This window comes from Gadus macrocephalus, chromosome 6 (genome assembly GCF_031168955.1).
Source record: "Gadus macrocephalus chromosome 6, ASM3116895v1".
NCBI classification, from domain to species: Eukaryota; Metazoa; Chordata; class Actinopteri; order Gadiformes; family Gadidae; genus Gadus; species Gadus macrocephalus.
Window position 1 is genome coordinate 9,138,134 of NC_082387.1, and position 17,426 is coordinate 9,155,559.

General features: G+C 40.5%; 1 protein-coding gene across 1 annotated transcript in view; it reads left to right on the plus strand.

Moving 5' to 3' along the window:
• mapk1 (mitogen-activated protein kinase 1) overlaps positions 1 to 16,411 on the plus strand; it is a 17,782-nt gene extending 1,371 nt beyond the window's left edge. Inside the window, exons 2-8 of the mRNA XM_060053884.1 lie at positions 7,813 to 7,995; positions 8,941 to 9,130; positions 9,930 to 10,046; positions 10,556 to 10,670; positions 11,074 to 11,205; positions 11,836 to 11,945; positions 13,230 to 16,411. Coding sequence (XP_059909867.1) covers positions 7,813 to 7,995; positions 8,941 to 9,130; positions 9,930 to 10,046; positions 10,556 to 10,670; positions 11,074 to 11,205; positions 11,836 to 11,945; positions 13,230 to 13,346 — 964 coding nt within the window. The 3' untranslated portion in view covers positions 13,347 to 16,411. The remainder of the gene's footprint in view (positions 1 to 7,812; positions 7,996 to 8,940; positions 9,131 to 9,929; positions 10,047 to 10,555; positions 10,671 to 11,073; positions 11,206 to 11,835; positions 11,946 to 13,229) is intronic.
• Positions 16,412 to 17,426: the final 1,015 nt, after the last annotated feature.

The window sequence follows — 17,426 nt, forward strand, 5'->3', positions numbered from 1 at the left end:
AAGGATTTTTTTTATTCTTTTTTTTATACTCTGGGGGCCAGCGGGGTTGCCAAACTCCTGACATGGGGGGGGGCGTGGCCGTGCCCCCCCCTGGTCCCCACGTGGCGACGCTCCTGTTGGATGGTAACTTCTATTTCCTTTTGTTTTCTGCAAGAACAAGGGTGCAGTAATTGCATATTTTTGCATTACCTTTAGTTGAACCTAACTATATTTGCATCAGCTCCCTGTAAATTCAGCATACACTAACAGCGCTGTAAGTAGGTTTTAAATACATAATTAGAACAGTAATCAGGGCAAACAATAAAGCTAGACAAAATACATTTTGACATTTTTGATATGCGTTAACCAATCAAGAATGTCTGTATTGGAGATAAGTTATTTTCCATAATGATTGCATACTGTTGCCCAAACACAGAAGTCAAACACTGAGCCTCAATTTAACCAATGTTAGTGCTCAGTGACGAAGGTTATAAAAGACTTTCAAGGTCTTTATGTATTCATCACAAGGAAAACTATAAAGGCCCATATTAGAAAGTCCATGAACATAAAGCGATGAACATAAAGTAAACCCAGAAACTACTCAGATATTAAAACCAGTCGGAACAGGGATTTTTGGTTGAAGTTCATTTGCTGAGGGGAGCAGCATTTTCCCAAATAATAACCATTATAATCTATGCCACTCATAAGTACTCTTCTTCAGGGAGGTTAGGAGTGTAATAGCAGACCTGGCGATGTACAGGCAGGGACAGTCTTTCCGGGTGAGGCTTGAGTTTGTGGGGAGGGTCATTTGAATAGTTGGTCTTTTAATATATTGTTTTGTTTTAAATCGTAAGACCTGCATGTCCGGTCCTAGTCGATAGAGAAGGGAATGGCAATTTTATCTGTGATCGGTGTCGATTGTGTCAACATGAGTAAATGAGCGCATTGGTGCATATTAATCAGGTCATGGTTCAAGATCCTGATCAGATTTCCTGCAAAATTATTTCAAATGATTAGAATGTCCCAACAGTGCATAGCCACAATGCTAGCCCAACACACCTGACAAATCACCCAAACGACAGAAACGCCATTCACCCTCTGATAAGACAAATACACCTGCCTTCAAAGTCCAAATGGCCCTTTACATCAAGAACAATCTTGTTTGAACAACAAGAACAAGCTTCCAAGTTTTAATGTCGCCTTTTTTTGTGTTTGCCAGTTTTGTTTCACTTTATCAACCAGATGCTGAAGCAACATCTTTCAGCCAGTAAGCAAGCGGCAACTGAACAAATAACAGTAAGCCATCCGTGGAAGTATACATGTCGCATATACTGCAGTGCAGACTGTAAAGATGAAGGAAGACGGTTAAGAAGTACAATGCATTTTGCCTCTTAAAAGCAACAGTAACACAATCCTGGCACAACTGTTAAGGGGCTTTATATCTTTCGGTCTCCCATGATTCGATTTCAATTCTTGGATTCCGGACTAGAAACAAAACTTCCCGATTCAAAAGTGATTCTCGATTCAGTACACAGGGTTGCTACTTTCAAGATCTACTCTAGTCCGCTGTGTGCTAAGAAAGGCACCGTGGCAAATGATAGCATTAAGGCAAATGTGCACAAGATTACGTTTTATTTACAGTTCTAAAAGGTAATATAAACCAATTGCCATAATGTAAACCCACTTATTATTTTTTGGAAGTTGTGAATAGATTCAGAATCATAGAAGTTAAGAATCGCCATTCTTCGGTAAATCCAAACATAAATGATCCCCCCTACAACAGCACAAGCGAGTCACCAGCAGACCCTATTGTCCCCACGGCAGTTTAATTGCGTGTCGCTACAGCACGTCAAGACGCAGGTGAACCTTGCTCTTTCGCTCTAATTGAATCTTGCACGAGAACATCTGGAGAGGAAAATGATTGCACACTTACAAGCCATAGAGGTAGGGGGCTGCACATATCCCCCTGTCTTGAAATTGATAACAAGGAGGTCGGTTAATCGAATTTAAACCAACATCGCAATGTAGTAGAACTCGATTTGCAAATTGCAAATTGATTTTTAGGATTTTTTGGGGGATTTGTTCCAGTTACTGATCAGTAACAGATCAGTTTTTAATGATTTATTGCTTGTTTAGTGAATAGAAAGAACATAAAGATCTTTAAATAAATATCGTAATATTAGTCTAAATAATTGCAATTCAATCATTTCCTCAAATAGTTCAGCACTACAAGGAAAGGTTCACCAGCAGATGTCTAAAAAAGATGCATGCCCCTTGGCCAGGGACTACTGATTAAAAATAGCCTCTCCTCTTGGCTTCTTTGGCATTTTTTTACCGTGTGTATTTTCTTATTTTCCCTTTCCCTTCTCTCATATAAATGTTACTAAACTAAAGGTTGTAGAAATAAACCCTCAACACAAAAGTTAGCCATGGGAATTAAGTGGGAAACATGGCTCCGTTCATTCAACACATGCAAGGCAGCCATCAACTGCCTTAAATCTGTGTCGTTACCGTGGTTAACGCATTTCCAATTGTACCCTAGCGTTATAATCTCATTCCCTAATCTAATCTTTGGCGCCAAAGCCATGCTCTCTCTCAGATTGTGAAACACTGCATATGTACAGAGTCATGTTCTGCTGTGATCTTTTCTCTCAAAATGCCACCATAGCGCCCATCTCCAAGGCAACCTTTCTGCTTCTGACATCATTAGCACTATTCTGAAGCCAATCAGAGAGGGGGAGAGAGAGGGAGGGAGACAAACAGAGAGAGAGAGAGAGCCCTCACACTCTGCGTTGCTGTCGTACGATTCACAGGCAGCTGTAATCTGTGTCATTATACAGTTTCACACAAAACCTTACCGCAGACTCCCAACGCACCTTGAAGTTGTCCTTATGTGCTGTTTGGATGCTGCCTGCACATGTCCTGAACAATGTGTTCACGCATTTGCATTTGCAAACTGTGTATTTATATATATATAAAGGCTGCTTTCTGTTGTCCTGTTGATTTTTTACGGATTGGAAATGAAAAATATGGCATTTGTGAATTCTTTGAATTCTTTTATATTATATTACCCTTTTTATGTTTATAGTAGGCGATGAGACGAGTAGGGCATACTTCTGACTCCAATTCTTATTTTGGGAATAAGCTCTGTCCGTGATCTAGGGCTGCTATTATTGGTTCACTTATCGGTTTTACTGAAACGTTTGAGTTTCAGTAAAAACGATTTTGAGTTTCATGGTTCACGTCAGATCCATGACTCACACTGGTCTAAAGGCGTCCCCGTGACGAGGTGTAGTTTTTGTTCAAACTTGCAACCTACCAGCATTATTTGTGTTAGACCGTGGTAGGATTATCCCAGCATTAAATACTTTTCATATATTCAGCTTTGTCTTCAAGCTCTTGGACCAGATCAATATTGTAAATAAGAAACTGTTCTTAATGTTTTATCTGGAAAAATAAAGGTTAAAAAAATAAAAAAATAAAAAAAAAGCTGTTGAGGTGTGTTGCGATGTATTTCATGTATGATTGTGGTTATTGTTATCAGTTTTATTTTGGACATACCTTTTTGGGCATTTTCATAATCCATCCCAAAATACTGCCAATCTTGCTGTTACATTCATCATTGCAAAATTATCCCTGAAACAAATTCTTCGAGATCCAAGAGTACAAGATTTGTTCTGACTTCTTGGGAGGTCGAATCTATGACCCTGTTGATAAGAAACTCAAAACTGTTTACTTTAGCGTCACAGCATATCATTTTGACGTTCTGCAGGGCTCGCATAAACATGGTCTTCGTTTGAGATATGACGGTGGTAAGGTTAGGGATATGACGTTGTTTTAGAACCCCTAGTATAGAATGAGCCCTTGAGCTTCCAAAATGAGCAGAAAACCGCTCTGAAGAAATCACCCCCTTGGGCCTTATTCACCAGCGGCCATCTTGTTTCCCTCTCCTGGTTCAAGCCCGGCCACCCAGCTAGAACCAAGCAGGCCATGAATTAGGACCACTGTAAGGCCCGGTTGGGTTCTTCTGGGCTCTGAACACGGACACTGACTCTCATGCCACTGTATGAGCCTGCAGGGGTCTCGGGTCTACAGGTAAGTATAGAAGCATCTCGCGACATTGCTATGTGAGAGAGCCCAAGTGGTAGTGAGATGATTTATAGTTCTTCTTCTTCACACTGACAGTTTTAAACCAGTGGTTTGGTTTGTGTGGGGTAAACATGGCCTGGATAGGCAAAATAAATCTTTATGGAACAAGGGTATAGCGACTGAGCTTTTAGCCGGTCTACTTGTATGGCTCTGCTGTAGTAGATAGATATCCATTATTACGCAGTTATAGCAAACAAACAGTAGTAACAATTTTATATTGTATATTCAAATGTATTTGATGTGTTTTACCACAAACACAGAGCTTGTCACATGTTTAGTTTCTTATTTTACATAGAGGAAACTGGGTTGGATTGTTAGTGTTTTCACAGTGGAGCCATATCTGTTTATAGACTGGCTTTACTTATTTTTCCACTTGTGATGTCTATTAGGCTAAGCCTGTTGTATAACAGAGTAGCTTTAGGGCCTACTTGCCCAGAACACTATATGATGTGGGTGTCCTTTTGAAAAAAGGTGTGTATATTAACAAGACGCCAACTTAAATGTGGGGAGAAAATGGTATGTTAAAAATGAAAGAACAAACTTGGTTGCAGGAAGAACATTTCTTGAAATTTGGAGTGAGCAGGTTCTCTTATGGCTAGTTACGTTTAGCCGTCAGGCTTCATATTGATGCCGTTGTATCTCTAGCTTACTGTATTTTCATAAACTTCTCCAACAGAATTTATGATAAATATATAAGGCCAGTTCCAGGCTGGCCTTGCAAATTGTGATGCAAAATATGTAATGCATTTACATAAAAATGAAGTAATCTCAACATGTAAGCAACATGGTATGATCAGATGGTGTAAGTAGCAAAGTACAACTTCTTTGTTACTATACTTAAGTACAGTCTTCAGGTATTACTTTAACTCCCTATATTTTAACACAAATATCTATTCTTTCTACTAATATAATTTTCAAAACAAGTTTTTTCTTCAGTTTTAATGCATTTGAGGGGAATCATCTATAATATTTTTGTTTTGCATCATTGCGCGCCCTCTCAATATCAAGACTGATTTCAACCGAAATGAATGGGATGATTAAACATAGAAAAGACGGTCCCTTGGTTGTCCATCAGTGCATATCACGAACGACAGACCATAACGCCGTCAAGGACGGAGATGAGTGGGAGACTCTCCTCCGCAGAGAAATTAAGAAGTTAATGTTAGTGCTGTCAGTTAAACGCGTTATTAACGGCGTTAACGCAAACCAATTTTAACGGCGTTATTTTTATTTTTTTCTTTGGCTCAAAACAAAGAAGCAGTAGCCTGACTGCTATGTTCAAGGCAGTATGTTTGTATGTTCATCGTTTAATTGCACTATAGGCTTTTTTTTTGTATCGTCCTGTTTTGATCAGTATATGCCAATGTTGTTATCCATAAAAAAAATTGCACAAGGCAAGCCGATGCACTTCTCCATGTTGATAAGAGCATTAAAATGAGAACAATTAATGGGACAAAGAAATCAAGGGATATTTAGCATAGAAAAAAGATTTGCGATTGAATTATGAATTATGAATTATTTCAATCGCTTAACAGCCCTAGTTAATGTTCATTAGTTACAGCATGTTGTTTATTTAAAGTCAGAATGAATGACTTTAATCTTCGAATTACATTAATATGACATGAGGTTCAGTTAGCTTTGCAGAGAAACAGCCGGTTGAAATAGCAGAGGAATACTTTTTACTTGCATACTTTGAGTAGATTTCAGAGGCTGTACTTTCGACCTTTACTTAGAAGAAGTTGAATCGGTACTTCTAGTTTTACCAGAGTCTTTATTTACACAAGTATCTGTACTTCTTCTTGAGTAAAGAATGTGTGTACTTTCGCCACCACTGGGTAAGAGGCTAGGCTAGGTGTGCTCTGAAATTAGTTGAAATTCCACATATACAGTATCTATCCTGTATACCTGGCACAGTTGACAGCAACACTTAGTGAGAAATGTATTGAAGTGCTGTTGTGTATTAATGCACAACAGGGCTAATTAGCCCTCAAAAGGTTGAGAACCACCATTCTAGACTGTAACATTATTGCTATGATGATAATTGTTAGGGCTCATTCAAGCTCTTGATGAAAAATCGAGATACATATTAACATATTGGAAACTAGGTTGGCGAAAGGCTCAACTGTATTCTTCCTGCTGTTGTTATTCTCCGATATTGCTTGGACGCGTGCCCATGACATTTGATTAAGACGATGCATGTCGCGCATGTGCGTGCAACATACATTTAGGGGCTGGCTCGTGCGCCGGGCGCTACACAAAGCCTGCGGGTACAGCACTTCTACCGAGCCCCTTCAACGTCGCCGTGGTAACAGCCGTATTGCATAACAAGTTACAGAGGCTGCAGTGTAAAGCCTTGTGTTTCAATCTCCTTGGAAACTAACTGTGAACAGACCCCCACCAGCCCCCCTCCCCTCTCGTCTTCCTCTTCCTCCTCGATGTCATTCTTGGGCAACGGGCGACTGAGCATGCCTCGAGAGGAACAACACAGTGGTGGAACTGATCCACATGTAATCTGCCTCGTGCCGTGTGCCGTATTGCTCACACACACAACCACACACACACACACACACACACCCTGTCTCCGAATAAACCCGGTTAACTGAGTCGATCGGATCATAAGGCTGTGGGAAGGAGTAGTATAAAACAGGCTTGACGGTAATTCAATTGGAGCAATTTAAGGGTTATTTCCGCTGGAATATTATAATGGAAATCGTAGGTACTCAAATCAAATGAATTCACACATTGTGATCGGATCTATATCAACTTTTCCACATAGCTGAACACTGCTGATTCTGTGTGTGATGTCATTTCATCTAGTATGAAGCGTGTGTCGCTAAGTCTATATCTTGCCTGATGTTGTAAATGACAGGCATTTGTGCTTCAGATGGCCTTGGTCAGACGAACAGAGCCCCGACATTATCTTCATGAAAGAAGCACTCTTTCTTTTAGCTGTGTTCATTATGTCCAACAAAAGGAAAGCAAGGTCGACCTCTTCACTAGAACATTGGCACTATTTCTGTTTACATTGCATTCTCACTAATCCATCACTATAGCAACTCATTCTTGTTGTAACTCCACCACACACTGTGTGTGTGTTTGTATGTGTGCGTGGCGTGCGTGCGTGGAAACACCCTTGACTCTACAGCATGTGTGCAGTAGGCGTTGCAGCGTAGGTGTAGTGTTGGTGCTGATGGAGGCTCTAATACGGGCTGAACCAGCTAGCTATCTAGCCCTTCAGGCTACTGCTGCTGCGGCGGGCTATTTCTCTAGCCTCAACCTGTAGCTCCGGAAATAGCCACGGTAGAAGTAGTAGCATGAAGCAGTGGAGCTGGCTGTGCTACTAGGTCAGCAATGTTTGACTCTAACCTTTTTATGGCACCCATCCATTGCACAATCCACCACAAACCCATAAGTGATTCAAAGCGCTGAATTCGCTGAACTCTATTGAAGTAAATAACTACGTACTTGGAAAGGATGTGAAAGTGAAGATACGTTTGTGTGTGTCGAGTCAACTAGGTCGAATGTGTCTGACCAACAGTTCTGTGAATCTGAGTCATTTTGTTTAAGATGCGCTTATATGCTGGACTTTCACATCTTGACATTCAACACCTCCGATGGAATGAAAAAACAACACTTTTGTGACCTCTTAACTCACTTTTCTGTGTGTATTCTTTATGTATCCAGCTCTGCGTACGACCGCGACAACAAGATCCGGGTGGCCATCAAGAAGATCAGCCCCTTTGAGCACCAGACGTACTGCCAGCGCACGCTGCGAGAGATCAAGATCCTGCTGCGCTTCAAACACGAGAACATCATCGGGATCAACGACATCATCCGGACGCCCACCATCGACCAGATGAAGGACGTGTATCCTTTCACCTTAAAAGACCTGTCTCGGGGGGCGCCCCGGTGAATCACCGGGTAGAGCGCGCTTTCCCCTTGAAGGCCTAGTCCTTACCTAATACCGCAGTGTCCCAGGTTCAAGGTCCTTTTTGCTGCATTTCTTCCCCCTCTCTCTCCCAAAGCTTCCCGTCGATCTCATTCTATAATAAGGCATAAAATGCAAAAAGAAAAAGGAAAAATGGCATCAATTTGACTTGTGAGAACCCCAACAGGCCTTATTCCCGAGGCAGTCATCTTGGTTCAAAGCGCTGGCTGAAAGCGACGCAAACAAAGGGTCCCAATACGAAGCCAGCATTGAGATACTGTCCCGCTATATTCGCGTCTACAATTATAAACTGAAATTTGCTTGTCCTTTGGGCTTTATACTAAGGCAATTTTAAATTAGTACATGATTCCGCGATGTAAACGCATTTGTGAAGGATGGTCTTAAATGTGAACATTGTATATGTCCTCTCCTTATAAAGGGAACTGGCAAGTTATTATAATGTTTTCAAGTTCATGTCCAAATTAAGTCCTATTTGTGGTCTTGTCTAAAGAAAGGGACCTGGAATATTAGCAAGGTATTACGCTATTTACAAAGAAACCCAGGGTGCCTTTCACATCTGTGGTCGATTAAATCATCGAAAATGATTTCAAACCCAGAGGGAAAGGCTGTTCATTATTTAAAATAAATACGCTATGTTCTTCATCTGGGCTTATAATGAAGGATTTCCTAAACTTGCCGGAAATTATTTTTTTATTGATAGATTCTCAGATGGATAAACAAAACTAGCTCATAAGAATCCCCCTCCCCCCTCCTAAGTTAAAGAAAAATAAATAATATAGTATAATAAATAAAATAAAAAACCAGAAAAATAAAGTCAATATCAAACATTGGTGGAAATTGTTCTTTAACCAGTCGGCGGGCAGATACATCGTTCAGGATCTAATGGAGACGGACCTGTACAAGCTGCTGAAGACCCAGCATCTGAGCAACGACCATATCTGCTACTTCCTCTACCAGATCCTGAGAGGGCTCAAATACATCCACTCGGCTAACGTGCTGCACCGTGACCTCAAGCCCTCCAACCTCCTACTAAACACCACCTGTGATCTTAAGGTACACACACACACACACACACACACACACACACACACACACACACACACACACACACACACACACACACACACACACACACACACACACACACACACTGGGGTCCAGCCTCTTTAAAAGCACTCAAAGGTTATAAGGGGAATATCGCTATATATATATATATATATATATATATACAGTATATGTATATATGTAGGTTATGAATATCTCTATGAGCATTATTGCTAATATGCTCATTTTATTTCCACCCACCGTAAAAGTGAATGTCAGTTGCGCTCAAAGAAATGTTTAGGATCCTTTCTCTTCATCCGCCACTGTTGTTTGATCTCAAAAATGTGATCTAAACCACAGACTCTCTTTCTCTGTCTCTGTCTCTGTCTCTCTCTCTCTCTCTCTCTCTCTCTCTCTCTCTCTCTCTCTCTCTCTCTCTCTCTCTCTCTCTCTCTCTCTCTGTGTCTCTCTCTATATCTGTCTCTCTGTCTCTCTATGTCTCTCTCTCTCTCTCTCTCTCTCTCTCTCTCTCTCTCTCTCTCTCTCTCTCTCTCTCTCTCTCTCACTCTCTCTCTCTCTCTGTGTCTCTCTATGTCTCTCTCTCTCTCTCTCTCTCTCTCTCTCTCTCTCTCTCTGTCTCTCTCTGTCTCTGTGTCTCTCTATATCTCTCTCTCTCTATGTCTCTCTCTCTCTGTCTCTCTGTCACTGTCTCTCTCTGTCTCTCTCTCTCTCTCTGTGTCTCTTTATGTCTCTCTCTCCCTCTCTCTCTCTCTCTCTGTGTCTCTCTATCAACGTCACTTCTCTCCAGATCTGTGATTTTGGATTGGCGCGCGTGGCCGATCCCGACCACGACCATACGGGGTTCCTAACGGAGTACGTGGCCACGCGCTGGTACCGGGCGCCAGAGATCATGCTCAACTCCAAGGTGAGCCCAGACCACCGCACCGTGTTGTCCTTTACTGGAAACCCCCCTGAGGGGGGGGGGGTTTCCAGTACTGTACGTGTTGTACGGGTTGTTGAGATGCAAGCTATCGTTGAAACTCTGTGAGGATTCACTTTATCCAAGTTTGGTCTGTGGGGGAATAAAGTTGAGAAAATGTGAATTAGTAATTCGAGTGTTTGACATTATGGGATTCTTCCAACCCAAGGGAGGGAGTGATATTGGATCCATAAACTATGGGCTCCCTGCGTTCCTCTAAAACGTAGAACGTGAAAACATAATCTCGGCTTCCTGTATTTCCATTCCCAAAAGTCACGTTTAAAATGTGAAATATCATGAGGTTCTCAAGCTTCCCCAGGGAAGTCGTGTGAACGGAGAAGCGCACTACAACAATGAAGAAAAACGTCCTCAGTCTAGCGTCCCTAAATGAACATGTACACCATAGAAGTATAATGTATTCCCAGGTGTGACCGGCTCTTCTCTTACTCCCGCAGGGTTATACCAAGTCCATAGACATCTGGTCGGTGGGTTGTATTCTGGCTGAGATGTTGTCCAACAGGCCAATATTTCCTGGGAAACACTACTTGGACCAGCTCAACCACATTTTGGGTAAAAGTCACCATTGCACTCATGTGTGGTCTGTGATTAAATGCAGGCCGCTCTTATCACTAGAAACGCACTGAAATCAAGGTCTGCATCCGGAAGCTACATCCTGCAGTGTTCACCGTTCAAATAATGTACTTGCATAAGGTTTAATATTTATTTATTTATTTATTAATATGTATCTATCAAAATGTTGACTGCGTTTTCCTTTGATCTCCTAGCATGCATAACCATAAGTCGCCACTTCCTGGTATCTCTCAGTGAACAAACAAAAAGTTAAAAAGTAAAAAGCATTTTCTCGACTTAAATATCCCATGAGCCCGAAAAATTGTCATACCGGGCCTGTTTTATCGAAACGAGTCCACGAGTCCTCTCTAAAGGGTGGAGTGTCTCGCTTGTTGTCCTCCAGGGATCTTGGGCTCCCCCTCCCAGGAAGACCTGAACTGCATCATCAACATCAAGGCCAGGAACTACCTGCTGTCTCTGCCGCTGCGCTGCAAGGTGCCCTGGAACCGCCTCTTCCCTACCGCCGACCCAAAAGGTCAGAGCCCTCTTTCATCCCCCCCCCCCCCCACCCGCTTCCCGTGAGTCATCGATTGACTTTAGCCTGGACCAATCAAGTCCCGGCCCCTCCCGAACATGTCCGTCACGGCCGGTGTTGCCAGATAGAATTGTTTCTTTCAGCTAGGAGGTAAAATCATAAATGTTGTTCTACTCTCATTCTCCATGAGAGATTGACACTTTTTCTTTCATCTAGTATGCAAAACATTGCTATTTCCGTGTTTGCACATTGTCCACAAATTTTTTTGATGAGGTAGCTGTCAGTCCGACTCAGAGTGTATCCTCTAGTCTACAGAATTAGGTCATGTTTTTTCAGTGAAGGCTCCCGGATGTGGCAACATAGATACTAAATAGATAGGTTGGGTCGCCTTGTCATTTCAATATTCACCACATTGTGTTGGCAAAGCACCACCTCGCAATTTTTCTACATAGAACAATTATAGGCCTCTGTTGAGATGAAAGTACAAAACACGAAACCAGGTGCCTTGGTGCCCCCTACTGGGCAAACCACAGAAGTGTTTCCTCTCCTTTACCTGTTGCTCTAAAGTAACAAAAGGTGGAAATGTACACAAGGAGGTAATTGATCACCTTATTCACCATTGCTCCGTAGCGCTGGATCTGTTGGACAAGATGCTGACCTTTAACCCCCACAAGAGGATTGAGGTGGAAGAGGCTCTGGCGCACCCGTACCTCGAGCAGTACTATGACCCCACGGACGAGGTGAGAGCTCTTGTCAGTGTCGGGGTGTCCTCGACTTAAGGTTTTGCATGGTTGCATCTGATTCGTAGGCCAATACCCATCGTCGACTGAATGCCGAATCAGATATTTTGTCATATGGGTCTTTTGCGTAGTTCAATCGCTTGAAAATGTTCAGGGTTTTTTCTGCAGCTGTATAGTTGATTGGTGAAACCTCCGCCAAATGCTCGCCTCGAAAAACAAATGAGCTTTTCAGACTATGATGAAAATGTCAGCATCAAACAGTGGCTGGTCTTGGAAACAGTCAGATTACCATTCTGAGCATGACAATATTATTCCAGACTTAAATTTTTCCATGACTCGGTGCTTATGATTTCAGTTACCTTCTTTACTTTTAACGATATCGTTTTGTCAGTTATTTTCAATATCCCTTTTTGTTTGACCAATAATTGCGTATTAATGTTCTGTTTCGAAGGTTTTATTTGAAATGAATAGGTAAGGGAATGTAGAAGCGTTTGACAGATTACAAATCTAAAGTACATGTGAATGACATGCTTCATCATATGGAATAATTGCGGCATCATTCAATTTAGCAGTACTGCAAAAAAATATTTTATGGTTTTCAAGTGCTGCCAAACTTCAGATGATTTCTTACCTGAAATCTTGTAACTTACTAGACTACTTCGAAAAGAAATGATTGGATAGTTCCACTGCCATTACACAAAGGGTGATGGCATTATCAAACCGACATAAAGGACCTTAATTCGAAAGCAAAACAAAACAGCAAATTGCACACAGAAGACTGTATATTCCCCACAAAAAATAGATGATGAAGTTATAGGCTTCCGTCGATTAGCCAAGCAATGCTGTTCAATCCCTCATTTAGCTCTCCGTTCCTGGAAGGTCCCGCTGTTAGACACATAACGATTTCCCAATGACACGACGAATAGACCATTGAGGATGCAGTTTACTTAATAGCTGCTTTCAGACATAGTGTCAGTGTCTATTCTATCGATGAGTTGAATCGTTGAGGATGGATTTCAATGAAAATTAAAGTGATTTTGATTGCATTTAGAACCATTGCCTTTGCGAAGGAGTCGAGTTGGTGGAGACTGCTCCCGATTCAAATAGGTTAGAGAAAGTAGCAATTGACAGCAATTATTAAAACAAATGACCAGTCCTGCTAATTCCGTGCACCACATTTAAGTGCTGCCTCATAAAGAACTAAAAGCAGGAGCTGAAGCAAAGGCAGCTAAAGTTATTGTAAATCGGACGCACGGTGAACACGTGGTTCTGTGGTCCCGGCAGCCCGTGGCCGAGACGCCCTTCACCTTCGACATGGAGCTGGACGACCTGCCCAAAGAGACGCTGAAAGAGCTGATCTTTGCAGAAACGGCCCGCTTCCAGTCCGCCTTCAGGTCCTAACAGCTCACAGCGGTATGTAGCATGTCCCCATGTTGTACGATATCACAAGAACAATTACGCAGAAGCACTCGGAAAAAAATAAGACCCTTCTCCTATGTTCTTACAGATGGCGGGTTTACGAGATGCCTCTGGACCGGTTTACGAGATGCCACTGCTTGTCTCAGCCTCAAATTGCTCTTTTGTGTATTTTTCTTTCCATTTCCTCTCTCCCCCGTCCTCCCCGTCCTCCCCTTATCTGCGTCGCCTGGATTCCCTGGCTTTCGCCCGCCAAGTCCACTTTGCTCAGGAATGGCGTCAGGAGTCAATCAATCTTCTTCTACTTCTTCTATGCTTCTCTTCTCTTCGACCAATCTCACTCTTTTTCACGCTTGCTCTTCTCTACAGGTTACGATGGCCACACAATATGACCAATATTGTGGCGCCATCAAATGAAGATGAACATAAATTGTTAATTAACAATTAATCATGTCTGTCAAAGGTTTTTATTTATTTTATTTTTTTCTAAACCGTTGCCTGATTAACTGATGGCAATAAATTGCATGCTTTTTCTTATTTGCAACATATTATTTTGGACCGGGCAGGTTAAATCTGAATCATTTAAAAATATATATATATATTCAAGTTGGTTCACATACCGGAATGGTTACAATCTCTTGACAGTAAGGATGAGCATTTGAGCTATAGAAGTTCTATATTTTTTCAAATACACGTTTTGAAAAGCAAACAGATCATCATGGTATCCTTAAGGCTTTATCGTGTGCGACCTTAGTGGGTTGTCTTTCATGGTCTCAAAGTGCCAATTTCTCTCCACTTAGGAAAGAGGTTTCTCTTTTGGTTTCTTTATTTAGGCCAATTATGATCTCAAGCTTTCCTCTATGTAGAAGGTTTTACCTAATTAAACGGGAGACAATCCATGCATCAGCATATGAATTCAGTTATCCACTGGAACCAGTTTAAAGGAGATATAACTCTGCCTCCCATTGTTTCACGAATGAATACATATCCTATAAATATCAAATGTTGCGTTTCTCATAGTCTCATCTTGTTGATACTCACCTCATTCGAGAGAATACTGTGCCCTTGCATGACTGTTAAAAGCTCTGTATACAAAGACAATGTTAAGTGCCACCCAAGTATGCAGTTCCACTAAACCCAGCTACTTTCTTTTACGTTTTTCATTTCATCTCTCAATGACACGGTGCTCGTTTCTTTTTTAGCTTTTTTTTTTTACAATATAGTTGGTATTTTTTTTTCTTACCTTTTGTCATTGTTGTTCGCTTCTTGTGTGTTCTATTTTTTTTTGCAGCATTTGTGTTTTGGTTTTTAGACAAGCTTCTCTAATTCACAACTGCTGTATTTCTTTTTACTTCTGTTCTTTATGTTGCCATGTTCCATGGTTTAGCAACTGCATGCTAAACCATGTCCCGAAGTGGTTGAAAGGGAGAGTAAGCTGCATGCTTACAACCCTGCATAAATTCATGTTGTTCCCCGTGCAAGAAAAACTATGGAATCCAGGCATGCTTACTACAAAAAAGTTTGACTCAATAAGATATTTTCAGGTTGCATATTTCATGAAGTCAGTTGTTTTGTTTTGCTTTAAATTGCACACTTTGGTGTAGATGTAACTGCAATGGATCTGAAGACCAATATCCCTTTTTGTTTGACCAATAATTGCCTATTAATGACTGTGTTCTGTTTAAATGTTTCATTTGAAATGAATTGAATCATGACTGTAAATATCGACATCTTCTCCAAGCAAGGATCAATGCAAGAAGTTGCCGACAATTTAATTTCTTTACAAATGGTCCAAAAAATGATATTTCATAGTAAACCTTGCACTCTTGACTTATAGCACTCTCATATTGATCACCTTTAGCATTTTCATTAACTTATCGCTGAACATAAGATGTAGTCTTAATAACACTAAAACATTTTTCATGCTAGATTTGGTGGAATCTACGTAAATAGATTCTCTCAGGCTCTAGTGGCAATTACCCAAATACATATAAAAGTAAATAACGGTATGATATTAGAAATGTACGGTAGCTGCTGCTTCGGTAGCTTGCTTTGGATCAAAACATGTTCACAATTTGTACATGTGGCGCGGTGGGGTATCGGGTGCTAGCAGTAACATCGGATGCAAACAAATATGCTTTTTGGTCTATTGCATTTCAAGGCCATATATAAAGACGTATCAGATGATTGGTTCAGTCCATTGTCGATTTAAACATACACACACACAGTATTTACATTTTGTTTATATTTTAACTATTGTCCCGATACTTGTGGCACTTGCTGTATGCATATCTCTTTGATAAAAAATAACTGAAATGCACTTGTTTCTACAATTATTGCGAGGGGGGGGGACGGGGACGTTATGTCTGAGAGCTGATGCCGATAGACGAGAGCTTGCTTGTATATTACAACTGGGTGAGAAGATTTAAGGGCACTGGGATACCTATCCGGGTTATTCTGTTGTATATTATAAGCTTCTGCTGCAGTTCTTTGTGCAACCTGTCTGTTTTGTGCCTTCTTAAATAGTCTTGTTATCCAAGATTCAATGTGCAGCTTTCGTTCGGTCAGGAATCTGTTGTATTTGCTTTAAAAGAATAACTAAAATAATCAAATAAATGGGGAGGGAGGGGTTGGATTGGGGTCATCCTTTTATCCTTCAGTTTTGTCATTTTAAATAGATTTGATGACATAATTGAGTGATTTTGTGCTTGTGAATTAAAAATATTAAAATGAAATATTTGTATTTTAATTTTGCCCTTTTTTTTGTGCAAATATTTTGATTGTAAAATGAATGTTATGTTTCTATCAGACGCTAATCTTGTTGAATTTTACAATTGAACTAGTTATCTCTGTACGTTCTGATTGGTATAACATGTAATTGTGTAGTCAACAAATTAAATGGAAGTCCTGGTTGTATTTCAAAAAATTTTGTTTCACCTGTCATAGAAAGGATTTAAACTTATTGGTCAGTTACATCTTTGCGGTCATGTGAAGGACTCAACTTGAACAAACAATTGACTTGGCTATTATTAAAGACTGACTGCCACTTAGCTTTAATGTCTTGTTTTTGCCTTTCTGCACAGCTTTTAAGAATAGAAAGCATCAATGGGAGGAAAGCCTTTTAGATAAACCTTTGATGATGTAGGCTACACTTTAGATAATGTGGCCAACACTATGAAATAAGTACTTGAGATGAAATCCAGAAATGACCAGTATAGGCTGGTTTTAGGCTACTTTTAGCATACAAATAGGAAAAGGATTTATGCTAATATTTCAACCAAATCTCAAAGAGAAGTCTTCTTTCTCTTTGAGATTTGGTTGACACACCAGAAAATGCATTTCCTGCAGAAAATAATGTGTTGTAGTGCAAAGTGAGAAAATGTGGTGTTGAGTGCTGTAGTGCAAAGTGAGGTTGAAAATATGTTTTAGTAAAGCCATAGTTGAAAGACGTAAAGCAATGTTAAATGTGTTAAATCAAGTGAAGGGATTTGAACAGTCCAAATAGAATCGAAAATGTAAACATGCACACCATTAAACATTGTAAATGTGTGCAACTCTGCATAAAGTGAAGGGTTAAACAAATAGCTTATGTGATCAAGTTTGAATAACAACCTGATTACTAACTATTAAGTTATGTGGTATACAAGGAACCTCTCATCTATCTCTCTATACACAATACATAAAATCGCCATGTAAAAGACCATAGGTGAGTACAATAAACACCTGAAAGCGACTTAATAACTTTCACGGTACACACGCGCGCACCCCTAGTGCAGGGACACAACCATAGAAAATGCATGTTTGGTACATGAGCTAAAATAAAACAACCCCCAAATAGTCATGCATAAAATGATCTTACATATGCGTAGAACTTCAACTTGAAATGTCCTTACTAGAACTAAAAGAAAATCAACCGGAGAACTATCAACGTCAGCTTGACTCATAAAGCTTGATTTATACATACTAACTGTGATTCTGAAAAAAAGTATGAATTATATTGAAATTCTGTTTTCAGATTATTGAAATACAAGTGTGTTGATTTATTAAACGTTCGAACGAAGGCTA